The sequence below is a fragment of the Nipponia nippon genome, unplaced genomic scaffold (assembly GCF_047370975.1).
Source record: "Nipponia nippon isolate SJK-2023a ecotype South Korea unplaced genomic scaffold, ASM4737097v1 scaffold_5, whole genome shotgun sequence".
In the NCBI taxonomy this organism is placed as follows: Eukaryota; Metazoa; Chordata; class Aves; order Pelecaniformes; family Threskiornithidae; genus Nipponia; species Nipponia nippon.
Window position 1 is genome coordinate 76,670,850 of NW_028262369.1, and position 18,006 is coordinate 76,688,855.

The 18,006-nt window shown below is 36.2% G+C and overlaps 1 protein-coding gene across 2 annotated transcripts in view; it reads left to right on the top strand.

The window, feature by feature from the left end:
* OLA1 (Obg like ATPase 1) overlaps positions 1–17,037 on the top strand; it is a 103,974-nt gene extending 86,937 nt beyond the window's left edge. For both annotated transcript variants that reach the window (XM_087733777.1, XM_087733778.1), the window contains exons 8-11: positions 9,360–9,500; positions 10,193–10,289; positions 12,365–12,487; positions 16,513–17,037. In XM_087733777.1, the coding sequence (XP_087589903.1) occupies positions 9,360–9,500; positions 10,193–10,289; positions 12,365–12,487; positions 16,513–16,614 (463 nt within the window). In that variant the 3' untranslated portion in view covers positions 16,615–17,037. The remainder of the gene's footprint in view (positions 1–9,359; positions 9,501–10,192; positions 10,290–12,364; positions 12,488–16,512) is intronic.
* Positions 17,038–18,006: the final 969 nt, after the last annotated feature.

Sequence of the window (18,006 nt, forward strand, 5' to 3'; positions counted from 1 at the left end):
TTTGCTTGTGTGCACAGATTACATAAAAGAATCGAAGAATATAAATTTAAAATGGTGTTGTCCATCGTGCATTTCATGTAAAGTTTCTCTTGTTAAGGCATCACATGTTCTTTTGGTCAAATATTCTATTTATGCATGGCTTATAATTCCTTTTTATGGGATTACATATTTGAGACTTTGCTCTAATAGCATTGATATGAATTGTCCTACCTTTTTTTGTACAAGACCCTTAAGAATACAGTTTTCCATGTGACATAAGAAGCCCTGTCAAGAGACAAAAGTTAAAATTATCATGCCATAATGTAAACCTGAGTATGGAATATGGATTCTTTCTACTGATCTGTAGTAGTAGCTCAGTCATCATCGTTTTACACATAAGTCTTGTGACTGAGATTTGTTGCTTCTGCTATAATTCATGAATGAGTATTTGTTAAATTATTTTGTTATAATTTTCAAGATAACCTTTCAAAACTCTGCATTTTATAAATGATAGACAAGTGAGATGTGACTTTCCAAAGAAAGAACGACAAGATGTGACTTTCAAAAGGCATCTTTTCTGCCCAAAGTATATGTGCTGCAAGTGGAGCCTGTTATGCCTATAACTGTGAAACGCAGTGTGCATGATTCGTTGCAGTCTGCGTTATTATGCAGTTTCATCAGTAGTTTAGTCTTGACTGTGCTTGATCCTTGCTGACAGCCACAGCCATGTTGGTTTTTTTGTCTTTTTCGTTCTTTTTTTTTTTTTTTTTTTTGAGTTAAGACAGAATTAATTTTCAGAATTGGCAGACCAAAGAGAACTAGAGACTGGAAGCCTTTCACGTACCAGCAGGTGCTACGGCAGCAGTGTAGTACCGTTTTCATTATTATTTAAGTCATAATTGGTTTTGATCACTTTAATGGGGACCATGGTTTGGATAAAGAGGTATTACTGACGTCTTAAAAATTAGATCAGAAACAAATGTTTTAAAAATGGATTTCAAGAACTTTATTCTTCATGAATGATGCTTCTTACAAATGTTTAAAATAGGGTTACCTTGACTGACCCTTTGTTAGATGGAATTTGCTGTATAAGGTACTGAAAAATCTTTTCTTACTGGGAGCTTTATATAGACTAGAAGAAAAAGTAATTCTGGATTATTTTACCTCTTTCTTGCTGTCTTTCTACCATCTTGATATTTTTTAATTCAAACTTGGTTGTAGGTCATCAACTTGATTTTTCTATTATGCATGCTTTATTTTTCCTAGTTTTAAAAGTATTTTGTCCATTAACTGCTGCCTGTGCTCCATTTACAGGTAATATCACGTTCTCTGATATTATTTCTTTCACAGTTCCAACATCTTCCAAACTTAAAACAGCTAAACAAGTTTCATGTCAGTTAAGACAAATGTTTATATGAAATATGTTCAGGAAGTGGTCAGTAGTATAAAGTTGTAAGTGAAATGTTACATCCTTAGGTGTTTTTAACATACCATTAAACAGAGAATATCTCCAGGTAGCTTTCTAGACCAGATAAACCAAGAACCGTACACTACTACCATATTATGTTAGACAATTTGTTAACAGAATTATATCTTGAGGGCGTGGAGTGCTTTCATATGAATTTCCAGAATATTGCCTTGATTTTCTTCCCCTGTCAACTAATATTGTTTTCTGCCTTGAAGAATCTATTTTTAAGTGATCTCATATGGGATAATTTTTACACAGCAGTCATGCCATAGACAAGCATTCTCCAATAATAAACACCAAAATTCCTGACTGAATTCGGCTGTGTGGCATTGCTCTTTTGGGTGGTAGGCTAACTTAAGGCACTCCCGACCTTAACAGCCTTCACCTGTTCCTGCACCACCCTTCAGTTATATTGGCACAACCAGTTGTAAGGATACATGGGAAAGTGAATTGGTCCAGCTTAAAAAAAAAAAGGGGTGGGCAGGGGGGGTATGAAAGAAATAAATTTTCTCTCCCTCCCAAACCTGCTTTTTGCCAAGTTATTTTTGTTGGTGAACAGCTTGAGTATGCCTGCAGGGAGTGCTGGTAGGGTCCATGTTCCATGTGCAGCTGGTAGGAGAAAAGCAAGTGTAACATCTGGATGGATAAGGAATGGGATGAGAAGCTCATGTCCATATTATGAAAATGTTTTTTTAGAATCTGGGACGCAACAAGAACTAAAATAGTAGGTGCAATACTGGTCACCCCATCTAACAAATGATTTTGCAGAATTATAGGGGATTTAAGATAATGGCTGTGATAGAGATCAAGGCCCTGGAAAAACTGGCTTTGACATACATGAGGCAGAGAGCCTGGGATTACTTACATTTCAAAGGAGAATGTTAAGGAAAGTTAGAAACCCATCTATAATAAATGGCAAATGACAGTGTTGATCAGGAACTTCTATTCTTCTTTTCTTGGTGCAGTATCAGTTGAAATTACAATGAATTAAGTGTGAAATCCAGATCTGGTGGAATGTAATACTTTATATACCTATTCTGTCATAAGATTCCTGGGATCACAGGATGTGTTGCATGTTCCCGAAAATGTTTCGGCTCAAGTCGGTCTGTGTTGGAGATGTGAGTGACGTCTAACGTGTGAGATAGGTTCTCCGTGTTGGTCCCTTAATAAGGTCATCTGGATGCAATGACTAAATACTGGAGCGGATACAGACATCAGACTCTAGGAAGGTATCAAGGAACTTAAAGCATTCAGGATGCACAGTAGAAAGTAAGTTCTGAGTTCCTGAAGCTCTTGCCCTGAGGGGCTGAGTGGAGGCTCCTGGCCAGGGAGCAGGGGGCAGTGCTGCTCTTCTGAAGTGTTACTAGAAAGTATTTGCAGGTGAGGGGTGGGGGGTGGGAAAGGGCCTTTTGAAATCTAAGGATTGCTGTGTTCCTCCTGGCCATCTGGGAATGGGAAATAAAAAAATAAATTTGTAAATGCCACTGATGATTTGAAATGGGATTGCCTAAGTCAGTAACAGGTACTCCCAAGCCTTCTGTATATGTCTTCTTCATAAAAAGCAAAGTACCGTGGTGGGGAAGAAAGTACCTTTTTATTCTTTAATGTTTTCCTGGTTTAGTCTTCCTTTCTCTTTATGTAGTGCAAGAAGAAAGGGATACCCAAAAAAAGGCAGGTAGCAATAAAAGTTACAGCATGTTAATCTGTTACAGGAGAGTACCACCTCTGCTTTCAGCTTCCCTTTCTTAACTTCTGCCACTGACCTATTTTGTGATACAAAATTATTATATACATTGGTTTTCTCATTTCCACTATTCCATTCTTTGTTGGTTATATAAATTTGGAATGAAAGCTTACTGAGACTGCGAATGTTTCTTATTTATATAAGAATACATACAGATATTCATCTCTCTATGTATAGCACTGAGAACAGTGGGACCTGATCTTTGTAGAGTCTGTGCATGCTAACAGAAGAGAAGGACATCACTTACGAACTGTGTCACACAATACTGGTGCTTAGGTAACTTAGATCTTCCTCTCCCATCCCACCAAATCAGCTAAACCTAGTGGTGCTCATAGTAGAATATTTTGGGACATGGCAAAAAAAGTAATTGTTGCCTAATTTGTCATCATTTCAGATAATTTGTGGATAATGGGTGAGGCTTCAAAAGACAAAAGAAAGCCACAAAGAGGAAAGAAGAAACAAGACATTTTTAAGTCAATGAATTTTCCCTTAATTTCAAGAAAAATGGTGGAACAATTCAACCATTTTTAATCACCTAGAAGCAACCCAATTGTCTTCACAATTTCATGTTGGCTATTTATTACTTGTCTAAATTGTCAGATGACTCTAATATTTTGTTTGTGATAAATTTAATGGTCTTGCATATAGTGAAAAAATATACTTTACTACATATTGGGATTTTTATTAAGCCTTTAAAGGTTTCAGTGCCTTACAACATTTTCATAAACGAGATAGGAAATACTGGCTAAATGGAAATTACTGGATGTTGAGTGTGCAAGACTGCTTGGAAGATAATACACACAGCATAGTTATCAGTGGTTCACTTTCCAAATGGAAGAATATCTCATTATGAGATCTGCAGAAGCGGCTGCTAGTTGACTACTGTTACGTATTTCCATTAATGAGCTGGATGATGAGCATTCTTGTTAAATCTGTAGATGACCCCAAACTAGGAGATGTCCAGGTATGTATAGAACAAAATGAGAATTTAGGAGCATCTCAAGAAATAGAAGAAATCATTAGGGAAAAAAAAGAGCTAGGGTGCAACTTCTGAGAAGGATTTTATGCAGGAATAATCAGCTATGCAAATATAGTATTAAGAATAGCTAGTCAAGTAGGGTCATACAATAAGTTATAAACTGAGCATGAGATAATGTTGCAGTGCTGTCAAAAAAAGCAAATGCTATACTGGGTTTTATAAACAGGAGAATCACCTGAAAAATGTGTGAGTTAATCCTCTAGCTATTTTTAATGCTTGTAAGACATTATTATTGAGAGTTCAGAGGAGTGCATTAGGTACTGTGTGCTTCCAGGAACTTTTCTGGACTCTCTCCAATTGGTCTCAAAAGGTTCAAGGTTAGAAGTAATACATGGCTTACAAGGACAGCTCAAAATAAAAAAGAAAGGGCTCAGTTTTTAAGTATGTAAAACACTGCTGTAAAGAAATAGGGAGTGTGTATTCCCAGTCCATAGTGTATAGGCTCAGTTAAACTAATGCATTTAAATGAAATAAAGGTGGCTTAGGCTACACATATGGAAAACTTTTCAACAGTGGGAAACAAAGCACTGAACAGATTGAGTTGGGAAGGGTTTAAAAATCTGGGGTTGCTCAGACTGCCAAGGAGAAGAGCCTGTTGGAATTGCTAGGTCCTCTTGTTCTCACTCCTATCTGTAGATTTTTTTTTTTTTTCAGTCTTTTGTATGTTTTGGTCACTTACTGGTCTTCTCTCACTGTCTACATTTGTTTCTTTCCTTCTTGTGGTGCTTCCCGGTATTTTCTTCTTCCCTGCCATGCTGTTTTGTTTCTGCTGATTTCCACTCGTAGTTCAGGTGGAGAACAGAAAAACAATTGTTTTTCTTCCATGAGTTAGATGGGGTTTTTTTTGGTCTTGCTCGTACAAAAGCATACTTTCACAAATCACCTTTCTTCTCAGGGGTCAGTTTTTCAGATCATCTTGTCTTGCAGGTGTCCACTGAGCTTAAGTTCTCTCTGCAGCTTCTCTCTTCCATCACTACTTCTGATTTCCATTTGAACTCTGTCTGTTCCCAGCTGGATCTCTCATGTGAAACTCTGTCAAATATCGATTTGTAGTTAATGTATGTTCCGCAACTTTTGTACCTCTTTATTTTGGTTGTCTGCAGGTTTTGGTTTCTTGTGCTTCAGGAACCATCACCGTTTTAAAGTGAAGGTACTCCTTTATGCACAACTCTCCTTCTGGTGCTCTTTGCTTATTGGCCTTTGCAGTGAGTGCCCTCGTTTTTAAACCTTTCTCCAAGGTCTGTTCTGCATCCTGATTTAGTATCAGGAGTTAACTCTGGTAGTTGTCCTGATCCTTCTGCACTTGAAGTCACCGGCTTCTTTCATTTACTTTTTCCTTGTCAGGCTGATGCTGAGTTAAAAACTAGAATGCCCTTAAATGATGTCTTCTTCAAATTTTGGAATCTAGTAGTGGCAAGAAAACATCTCGGTCTTCACAGCTTTTCTGAATTAGTAGTAGATATGCTGACATGCTTTTGTCCTTCCTTATCTCCTTATCAGCCAACAGTAACAGTGTTAGGGGGAAGTGAGCATCTTAATTCGTCTTGGCCGTTTTCCATGGTCAGAATTTTGAGTGCTTCCTTCACTTGCAAGTTGTTCAGATCTGGTTTTGTTCTAGTTTTGGTTTTGTTCTTTTGTCAGGTGTTTACACAGTTGTCTTTTTAATTGAGTTTTCAATTCAACTTTTATTTAAGATTTTCTTTTTGCCAACACAGAATGAATGGTTGTCTTACTGTCTCTTGGGTCTGTATCTTTTTCCAGAAAGGATATTTTGTCCATTTGTGGTGAGTAGAATCAAATTTCAATTCAGGAACCCTCTGTTGGCACACCCCTCCTCTCCACAGAGCCACCTGGAGGGAAGAACCAAGCCACCTCAGGAGGCTGTTGGGTGTCCAGAAAGGCTCCGAGAGCCTTATGCGCTTATGACTGAGTACTACTAGAAGCAGCCTTTCTTCTTTCTGCTCTATGTTTTATAATCAGAAATTAGTTTTAACTCTACTAATAATGGCATTTTTAGAAACCTAATTACGAAAGAGGATATTTTTAATTGCTTTTAGTGTGTACACTGTTTTCACATAGTTTTCAGTTTACTTTGTCAAGAAGCGTTTTCATACTTTCTTGTTTCTTAAAATAGTTTCAGCTGTTAGTCATGGTCATTGGTTCTGCCAGTTTTACTGTTGGTTTTTTTTTCCTTCTCGTTTTGTTGCATTTTAGTGGCTTGGGTTTTTTTAACTGAGATTTTCTTAAGTGTTAATAGTCTTTTCTCTCAGCCTAAAATCCAATACCCTTCATCATTCATTATCAAGTATAGCGTGAAATAATGGAGAGATACTCTGGGATTTGCTTATCTTAACTCAGGCCCAAATGAGTGTACTAATGCTGTCCTTTTACAGACGTAGAGCATTTCCGTGGAAAAATTATGTGCTCAAATAAAACAGATTTGACATTAATTGTTACCGTTTGTTAAGAGAATTTTGTTCTGTTTAGCACGCTTGGTTATCCCTAACAGGAAAGAAACTTGCACTGTTACTTTATTGATTATGAGTCAAGCATTTTTCTTTTGGGGAAAATTTCATTTAGAAATATATCAGTATTTATATTTGAGTATTTACTTTTTTTTGTTTATTTTGATCACCATTAGGGGAATTCCTTGGTAGTTTTTAGTAATTCCTGTGACATTGAAAGTCACAGAAGTGAAAGACTCAGGCAGAGAACCCGACTGTCTGTACAGAGTGGGATGCAGTACCTTATTCTTTTAGTGAGGCTGTAGCAGGTCTGATGTCAGTCACTTCAGAGACCTTTAGACCTCAGTGCTCATTTATCGCTAAAATGTACCAGCTCTGCTCCTGCATTATGAAGATCATCTGTCAACACTTTGAGATATTCTCCTTTGTTATTAAGCTTGTGATGCTCTACACTGTCAGGTTTTTTGCCAATTATAGTTAAGGTACAATGGTGTATTCACTGGATCAAAGTCTCACACTGGCGGTAGAGGAATGATTTGTAAGTCTTTATTCATCTGAATTGTACAATGGAATACCTGAGGAATGCAAATAATCCCTCTAAGGACTCAATAGAAAAGCTGTTAAAATGACAGTCTAAGACTATTATTATTCTGAATTGGTGTTTTAGCCAAAGTAATTATTTCTTATCTTGTTGTTCCACAATAGTTCTTAGTTTATTAGTTACGATGACCATATTTACCAAACAGAATTTGAATCCAATTTTTGACATTACTTTCATGCTCATTTCACTTTTTCAAGTTTGCAGGTTTCATTCTGTCTTTCGCTTGATACATCATTTAATTAGTCTAGAGGCCAGTGTTAGATACTTTCTTAAAAAAAAATAAAAAGGATGTATGCACAGATGTTGAAGTACACTTATGAACAGCAGATCCATTTTCTGTAAAAGGTTGGCATTTATAAGCTCTGAACTTTGATATCCAGTTTGTTAGCCAAAATAAATTAGTTAACTACAAATGTCAGTTTTAGAAGTGCTGTTAAATGTCACATGTCTCATTCAGAAATGCACCTTAATTGTGATTTTCAGTTCAGGCGTTTTTGAAGGCAATAGTGTTTCAATATCAGTCCTGGATACCAGACTATATTTTCATTGGATATCTGGAGGAAAAAAAAGATTAGTATAATGAGGATTGAAAACCACTGATGGGGTATTTACATAAGTAAGTGATAGAAGACCAGCCTTATATAACAAACGTGTGAAAACTATTGAGTGAACTTTTATATTCTTTGTCCCATCTAAAACCCTACTCAGTGGGCCATGCACTTAATCTCATAATAGCTCTGATCCCCTGCTATTTTCTTTGACAAATGTGTGTTGATGAACTTGTGGTTCAGTTCATTTTTTTCTGAAGTGACATTTGCATTGATTATTTAAAGGTTTGCAGGCCACAGTTTCAAAGCACTTTAGTATAATAGCAGTTAAAACCTTAGTCTAAATCTTGGAGATTAGCAGGACTAAGAAAAAGAACTCAGCAAGCATAAAACCCTGTGCTGTATGGTGGGTGCTTCAGGTCTGAAACATCTACGGCACCCAAAGTACTGTATTTTGTATTTTGTGTCTTAGTGTACAGGAGGTATTCCCATGCCTCTTGTGTTTTCTTGCTGAGCATACAGAGTTGTCCTTCTTACCATTTGCACCTGTTCAGAAATAGTGCCCTATAAATAACATTGAACTCCTTACAGGTAATTTATGAATGTCTCCCTTAAGTTTAAAATAAATAGTATTTGCAATCATGAATGTGATGCCTGTGTTTAAAGATTGTTTAAACATCAGCTATTGCTGCAAAGATTTCCTTAATTTGTAATAGGATATTGAACATCCAAAAACTAGCACCATAAATCTGTAGCTCTAAATTTGTAGTTTCGTTCAACTAAAAAAAAAAAAATATTAGATGTACAGCAAACTATTACTGATGCTGCCAGTTATTGAAGATGAAGAGAAATAGGAAATTTAATTCTTTATGTTAAAAATAATGGTAGTATAATATCTAGAAGCTTTGTCCTGAGTAGAAAGGTGGGAGAAACTAGTAGAAACACGGCCCTGCATTCACTAGCAATGCATACTCCAAGATCAATAGCCAGAAAAAGCTGGGTGCTGCTTGCTGTCTAGGAGTTTATGGAGTGTAGTGTTCTGTTCCGTCTGCTAATGTCAGCTGCTCTAGCCACTGAGATGCTTTAAAAAAAAAAAAAAAAAAAAAAAAAAGTCAGAGGAAGAACTGAAGACTCCCAGTTTTGCTGCATTTGATAAATATCACTATTGGAAGTCTCAGAAAAATGTACGTCCACAGATCTACAAAGTTTTATTCAGTTAGCATTTTAGATTGCAAGTATTTAACCTCTACCAAAAACCTAGTTATTGTCTCAAATTATGCCTATTTCTGATAGATTAAATGCCAAACAGAAACCAAGAAACAGTGAAATGTTAATGGAGTACACCTGAAGCAATTGCTGCCTGTTAATGCCTTGACCTTGGAAAGCAATACACAAAAAGATGGCATCATAAAACCGTGCAATTCTTATGAATATGTATGTGCTACTTGATAATAATGAATGTGGTACAGCCATGCATGCACTACAAGATAATGTTGTGCCCTTTGTTGTGTACAGGTTGATAAAAATTAAAGAGTGGGTGGACAAGCACGACCCGGGTGCTTTGGTCATTCCTTTTAGTGGGGCCTTGGAACTCAAGTTGCAAGATATGAGTGCTGAGGAGAAACAGAAGTATCTGGAAGAGAACATGACACAAAGGTTAATTAGCATTCATTTTCCCTACACTTTATTATCAACTATTTCCTTGCAGTAATTTAATTGCTTGCGCTGATAGAATAATAAATGACAGAGTAATTACCATTATAAAGAGAGAATCTTCTCCTTTCTTTACCATGAGACAGAGTGAAAAGATTTATTTTAAATTAAGTTTTTAACTGTCATCTGTCATCTCTGTACAGTGTTTTAATTATAACATAGGTATTAGTTATGTATATTTTTGAGAAGGAATGATCACCAAAACTGTTTCGTCATCCATGGGGAATAGGGACGGTGGAGAAAAAATTGCCCTAATTTTTCTGAAGAACTATAATAAATTGTTTCAATATTGAATTTCAGTCAAACAGTTATGCTTTCATGACCTGGAGTCCTGAAAATTGCATGAGACCAAAAGTGCTGCCTGATAGGGTGATTTAAATTTATCCCGTATTTCTGTATCCTGCCGAATAAACAAATCAAAATACTGTCTTTATGATGCTGCAGTAAAAAAGTAGTTCTTCTGAAGAGAGTTCAAAGAAAAAGGCTACTGTGATTATTGCTGTGTTTAAAAGTAGACCCAGTGTCTTCAAAATATGTGATGTCTTTCCATGTAAATTGATTACTTGGGGCATTTAGCTGTTTTATGTGTATATGTTGAATGAACTGGATTCATTTTTTTTTTTTTTTTTTTTCAGTGCTTTAGCAAAGATCATTAAGGCTGGATATGCAGCACTCCAACTAGAATACTTTTTCACTGCAGGCCCAGATGAAGTGCGTGCATGGACCATCAGGGTAAGATTCATACTTATTCATCAGCTATATCCAGTTCCACACTATTGAATTCAGATTGATATCACTGACTTTGAAGTTTGTCATGGTGGCGGTTAGCTAGTCATTACAGATGAGGTTTTTGTCCAGGATAACTTTAATTATTTGTGAGCTGCTGAACAGTGAAAGTGGAGCTGCATTGATTGAGGCAGGTAACAATTGATTCTGCCTATTACATAGTCTGAATTTCTTCATCCTGTAGAATCTGTCTACCCTCCTCCTGTGGTCAGAGATAAGACGTACCAGTATTGTGCTTGCTTAATCTGTGTGACTGGGTTTGTCTGCAGTGAAATTGATGTTGCTTTTCATTTTGTATTCACTAAGTTTGTTTGGGTTGCGGGTGGTTCATTCCTCCTTTGCTCTGCTCGGATTACATTTTCAGCAATAAAAGCAATATAACATCATTATATTCCTCATGGATACACAGTTGGGCTCAAAAACCTAAAGTCAGTGTGCAGTAATTCAGGTCTTTTACTGACTTTAATATTTAGACCTAGTTTATTTTGGTAGTTTGTGTGTTTATCCGGGAACTTATGTAATGCCTAAAATTATATTACGTATTCTAAATATTGATGTAGAATGATTATAGCCATAGAGATCGACTAATTTATTCCCAGAGGACAGTAAGAGCTGAGCTGTAGTGGTTTGCCTTTTAATGTAAATATGTTATAATATAAAGATTAGTATTGAAAAATATTTTGAAATGCATGTAGTTACAAAGTCTATCTTAAAAATTACAAAAATGTCAACTTTTGGAGGTGCAAATCTGTCATTGAGCTTTTATTTTTTGCATCAGTGTATTTAGTGCTATGCAGTGAATTTCAGTGCTGCATTTAATTTCATTCAATGGAATTAATTTGTTTTCATTAATCAACATAATTTCCAGTAAATTTATATTTTTATTAATACTGCTACAGATGTTTGTGTATATGTTTTAGCACGTTAAACTTATTTTCCTAAAAGCACGTTTATTTTTTAACCTTTTCATCTCATCTCCTTTTACATGATAACTGCTAGCTAAAGTCCCTGAAATAGCTACCAAAATGATATAAAAGCATAAGTTTTGTTGTTCTGATTTTTGCCATGGTTTTTAAACGCACATTGTGAAACTCCACTGTTTTCAGTAGGAGAAATGCTTGCTCTTTATTAGAAAATTTGAAAGCTGGTTTATCTTAAGACTGATTGTAAGTATCTTTGATTTAATGTGCAAAGATATTTAGTCAGGTAAGCATCAGTGAGTAGCCATATTAACCCAATACATCTTTTATTGTAAAAACTGTGCTTTACACTGTCAGACTCCTTAGCACTTTAACATGCTTTATTAAGCAGCCTTTAGGTCATCATTATTTCTCAAATTTCTCTCCATGGTTGTATGTGCACAGAATGTATGTCCTTGTAATTTAAGGCATGCAGTTATAATGCATTCTTCTCTATTGCATAAACTGAAATTATCTTATAACAGTTGCCTGTGATTTTTTATCTTTTAGTGATTCAATTGTTGACATTGTGGTAAGAATACTCATTTTGTTCTATATTAGACTTCCTAAAATTTTTCTGAAATAAAAATAAGCTAATGTGTAGGGCTTGAGATCCATAAATCATTTTTGCTTACAAATTTGGTTCGCTAATGAATGTTATCATTTAATTGAAATTATTTGGACAGAAGTAAAAGTCTTGAGTAATTCAGATTTTAAAGTTATTTAAAAATCTTTATTTTTCTCACTTTCTGTGTGGAGAGCTAGGGATCGAAGTGAATCTCACAACAAAACACAATCATAGCTTCTAAAATCAATACTGCTGTTGATACCTATTAGGAAAAACAAAGCTGCCCTTCTTTAATATCAGTTGGTTTATCTGTGGCGAAGGCATCTATCTGTATGTCCCAATACTGAGAATTACCCAGCTGTATGCGTGACATTTTAACTGATACGAAACAAAGTTTCAGCAGATCCTGAAAGCATATCAAAAAGGAGAAGCCTGTTTCCTGCAATCAATCTTCTTAAATGCAATTAATTTTCTTCCGGTCTTTCCTTTGACAGAAAGGGACGAAGGCTCCTCAGGCAGCAGGGAAGATTCACACAGATTTTGAAAAGGGATTCATTATGGCTGAAGTAATGAAATATGAAGATTTTAAAGAAGGAGGTTCAGAAGCTGCTGTCAAGGTGAGCTCCCCATCTTTTTCTTCTCCCTTCTTCCATATGTGCCATTTTTCCATTTCAAGTCTGTTTTTCACTGGGAAGAAGTTCTTGATGCTAAGTGAATCTTAACAGTCACCTCTAGCAATAGACCAAATATATTTTCATTTTTTACTTAGGAAGGAATTCAAGTGCACCAACTTACTGAACAGGAATGCAACTATTTCAGTATCCAAGATACGATAGTTTATGGACTAAATGTCGGCACTAAGACCAAATGCTGTGCTAATTTTTTTTCTGTTTACATGTTAGTGTTCAGAATTTCATAAGCTTTAAAATGAACTTGTTTTTGAAAAAGCAAATTTTTAGGATGAGATAGCATATTTTTGAATCACCTCTAAAAGGAAATGCAAGAAACACAGAAAATCTGTTTCTTCTAATAATGTGTCATCTTGGTTTGTGTTTGCAGTGAAGATACTACAAATGTCAGATGCAAATGGTTAAGAAAATATCATATTATAAAAGTGTACCTTTTTTTCCCCAAGATGAGTGGATTCCACTCCTAGACTCTGATAGGCATAATTAGAATCTTAAAATTTGCCATTCCAGCGTTTAATTCAATCGCCCTTTGCTGTCTTATTCAAAAATGCCATGCCTTACTTTGATTGTTCAGAGTGCCAGTAATAGTTGTATGTAGTCCATGAAAATATATTACAATAGGTAAAGTTTCCTAGCTACTGTCTACTGAATAGACAGTGAAGATAATGAAAAACTTTTTTCTTGAGCTCACACTTCTTTGTAGTGACACTTCTATTAAGAAGAGGTTTATCTGCTTTCTCAACACTAGAGGGCAGAGACTGATTGGGTGCCCAAAGTTGTGCCCTTCTTATAGCTGACAAATTATATCTGATTTGAAGTTATTAAATAGGAAATGAACTTGTACATGGCAAATAAATGTAATAAGAAAAGCTGTTCTTCTCTGTGTTGCTATTGCATTATTTCCACCTACTTTAAGCAGAGAAACTTCCCTTTATTTCATACACATTTGATTTCTCGTTTGGCATTTTTGATGTTTTATTAAGATTTGTATTTTATAAAATTGCCATTACAAAGCACATTAGTTTGATTTAATCAATCTCAGTATTTGAAGGTTCCTACACACTATAATGTGTTAAAGAATTTAAAAGGTTCAGCTTTATTGTTTGCTATTTGATAGCTTGAAAGGTATGCAAAACTATGATTTCGGATTCAGCTTATTCTCAGTGGTATCACTAAGGAAGATCATACTGAGCAGCGGGACTTTAATAGGTTTGTTTGAACCCCAGGAAGTGAGGGGAAAAAAATCCCAGTATAATTGGTTCGTTGCGGCATGTGAACTGCCTTATGAAAAGGGAAGTAGAGTTGTAGTTGTAAAGTGAAACCACAGCTATAAATAAATCTAATATTCTGCAGCCAGAAACCACTTTATGTAACCAAGATTCAAATTTTGCCAGCAACAGTTTTTGAAGCTCAAATCTGAGTGTTTTTCCTGAGAAGCTGCATCAGTTAATACCTATTAAATTAATCTATAAGTATTTTGCTTATATATTTCTGCTTTTCACAATGTAAGATTCTAGATGTCAAGCTTCTGTGTTCAAATTATATTTAATGATAAAATGTTTATTGTTTTGAAGTATCTGTAAAACACGCATATTTGCATTTGTTACTCAGTTTTTAAATCAAGATTAGAAAAAAAAACCCTTGCTTTTAGAAAAATGTGTTATATTACTCTAGTCTTTTCTAATTTGCATGTAATACAATGTTTCGTGCCATACACAATACTAATTACTTTTATATTGCTGGTAAATTTCAAAATTAAATTTGGGAGCTTTTAGGAGTCAACTGAAATAACAGTGGTAATGGGAGTTGCTTGCTTTGTATGTTATCAAGTTGATCGATTTTTAAGTTTGATTTTGTGTGTGTCTAACACCAGTACAGCATAACTAATTTAATGCCAGTGCTGTGAACTATACACTGAATAGCTCTGTGTGGGCTTTGTAGTCTACAGGGATATCACATTATTAGCAATCATATCTGCTTAGGCAAAGCTGGCTTCTACAGATGGCTGCTTTCAAGTGCAAATGAACTGGTTAGACGTGTCTTGTTTAATACATACTCAAGATTCACAAATGGGTATTGATTTTTTCAACCAGTGTTTCTGATAGCAATGGAAATGGATTAAATGGTCTCTAGAGAATTTAAAGGAACACTGTCACTTTTAATTAACTGTAAACTGGTAACAAAAATACATAAACTTGCATTAGTGTGTCAAAATGTATTTAATTAAACAAGTCTATGCCACTTTGACAGCGTGCAATAGTGTGCTAAAAAAAATCCGCATTGTTACTTTGTGGAGGTCAGTTTTTTCTACAAATATTTGTAAGTAATAAATGTATTTGACTGTAAAATGTCTCTGTACCTGTGATTTTTACAGCACTGTTTTATTAGTGTTTATGCCATCAATTAGTCTAATTACTCTTGACTTTGAGCATTATTAGGATCTTCAAAGGAAAGAACTACTAAGTCTACTTGAAAGTAAACCTTTTATAGTCTAAACAAATTTCCGGGGCGGGGGGGGGGGGAGATATAAAAACATTTGCAAAGTCCTATTTATTATTTATCGATAGCGTCATATGGGATAAGGTCAATTGCTATTGCACTACATATTTATTGTCGAGGCTATTTTATCTGCAACTTTCTGTAGGCTAGCATCACTGGTGACAACATTTAAATAAGGAACGACAGCAACAAGGTTATCGAGCCTCTGAATTCCTGGACAGCAATATGGGGAAATACGTTGCTCTACAGAGCAGGTTTTGTCAAAGAAAGGTGTCTAAGTTAACTATGTACCATTAATCTGATCTGTTCTACTGCAACTAAGGTCATTAGTTAACAGCTTTCCTGTAATGGGATCTTAGCATGCCACCACTGTGATAGTGTCATTGAGAATAATGGCACAGTGAGGTCTTGCATGGAAGCACTTTCTCCTGCAAGAGGAAACTTCAAAACAGGAATGGTTATTGAACTAAAGCAGAAGCTCTCAACTTTTCCATATTGTAGATCACTTGTCAAGATAAATGCTTCTGCAGACCACCTCCCGCCCAGTCTGTCAGTCCTAACACCACAGCTTCTTAGTAGCCTCTATAATACGAGGTTTAATTATGACGAGATAAAGATAGAAAAATATAATAATAAATTCTAATGCGGAGAGTACTGATATTTAATAGATTTCTTGCCTATTTTTTGCTCTCCTCAAGTACTGCATTTTCATAACGAATTTCCTTTTCATGTCTTTGGTCTGTATGCCTCCTCCTGTATCCTGGTTTCACGGCCTATCTGCTCTTATATCTGTCCTTCTGAAGCAAATTTCTTCTAAAGGAAATTTCTGACAGAAAAACGGAGCCTGTATTTTGTGCTCCTCAGCCCTTCATTATCTGGGCACAAGCAGACAAGAGAGCCCTGCTCGAAGCACGAGGCGTGTACAGTTGTGACTTTCGCGTTGTGTTCCCATCTTTAGTTTTGACAGTACTCGCTCGTCCTTTGCTGGCGCCACTCAGAAGTAGTTCGTATACCAGTTTAATAGCCGTGCAGCCATGATGCAAACTGTTGTTGAACGCCCTTTCCAGCAATACTGTTTTGGATTCCTGCCGCTGGTGTTTGCCATCTGCAGGTTTTTTAGATGAAGAAAAAGAAAGCCTGAAAGCTGGAAAAAAAAATTGAGTTGTTTTAGTGTCCTTTATCTTAAGGCTTGCCAGGATTTACAGATTTACCACTACATAATGCCGATGGCATTTAAGCACCACCGATTCAGTGGAGGTTAAATTATTTTTGTATATATTTTATATGGATGTAAAACCAAATCATGTCAATCTGAGGAGTACTGTGGCTGTCAAATTCTGAAGCTGAAGTAGTACCATTTCTTTACCAAAATGTATTTAAATGAGTACAATTTGAAAATACTATAAAATGTCTAATGAAATAACCCATTTTCCTTTTGTCTGTCCCATTTACAGGCTGCTGGAAAATACAGACAACAAGGCAGAAATTACATAGTGGAGGATGGAGATATTATCTTCTTTAAGTTTAATACACCTCAACAACCCAAGAAGAAATGAATATCAGATGTTGTCCGTTGCTCAGAAATAAACTGTGCTGCTTCAAAAAGCATACGAATTTTTATTTAGGATGGAATATCTGGAAACAAAAAGCATACAGTTTCTACCTAGGGAACTTCCCCTCCCCCCAGTCAAATTATTCTTGTTTGTTTTGAATTAAAATATGGCACCTCCAGCGAACATGCAAGTTCACTAAATGTGAACAGCTTTGCATTTCAAACGATTAAGACCCTACTCCAAATTGTGGAAGCTTTTCAGGAACCATATTACTCTCATGATACTTCATTAATCTCCATCATGTATGCCAAGCCTGACACGTTTGACAGTGAGGACAATGTGGCTTGCTCCTTTTTGAATCTACAGATAATGCATGTTTTACAGTACTCCAGATGTCTACACTCAATAAAACATTTGACAAAACCAGCCTTGGTGTGTTTGGGGATGTCTGTATTGACTGACTGTGGTGTGCTGAATGCGATACGGCACCTGGTGGATGCTGATTACAGAATTTTAAGACGTGTATGATACAGTAACTGGCAGTGTGGGGCAGCTGCAATTGTATCTCGAAAGTGAGTCTTTCATGGGAATCAGCAGATTAGGATGCCAATGATTTGTCTCAAAAACATTAATGAATTTGTAGATGGACATTTCGCTGAAAGATGATAGTAAGGATAATAAGAACGATGCAGCGTAAATGATTTTTACTGGAGAGAGGAAGTATATGTAGAAAAACCATGTTCTCTTTGAGACTGAAGCTTTTTTGTTCAAATAATTTTGAAAAAGTATTGCATTCTTGCCTTGAAATTATTAAATTGTGGCGGCTGGAGCAGCGGTGCCTGTTGTGTGTTGTCCTCTCGGGTCTGGTTTTCAGGCCAGCGGAGCGTGACACAGATAGTGTTGTGAAGGAAGAGGTCCCGCCGTGCTGGATAGGTAAGTTGTTCTGCCAAAATAAGGCTGCAGCTGTGAGTCCTTTTTACCCCGTTAACCATGAGGGAGAGCCAGTCTCTTTGGGTAACACAGGAGAAGAAGTTGGCAAAAATAAAACCAAGTTTGTACTTTTAATGCAAGCTGTAGAACTGCCCTTACTTGCGGTATGTTTAATGTATTTAAAACAGCCTCCCTTTTTCTGAAGCGCCTGTGGTTTCAGCTACAGATTCAGTGGGCTCGGGGCTGGGAGAGATGCTGAGGTTACCTGTGGCTCGTTGGCGTGCCAGACCTCTCACGTCGCTGTGATAAATTTACTTGCTGTAAACTTTGAAAAGGCAACTTATCGCTGGCTATCCTCCCCTCTGTGTTTAAGATATCTGGAGCGCCGGTCATGTCCTGCTCGAAGGCTTCCCTTGAGACGCCGCCTTTGAGCTTCATCGCTTGTTTCTGAAAGAGTAAGACATG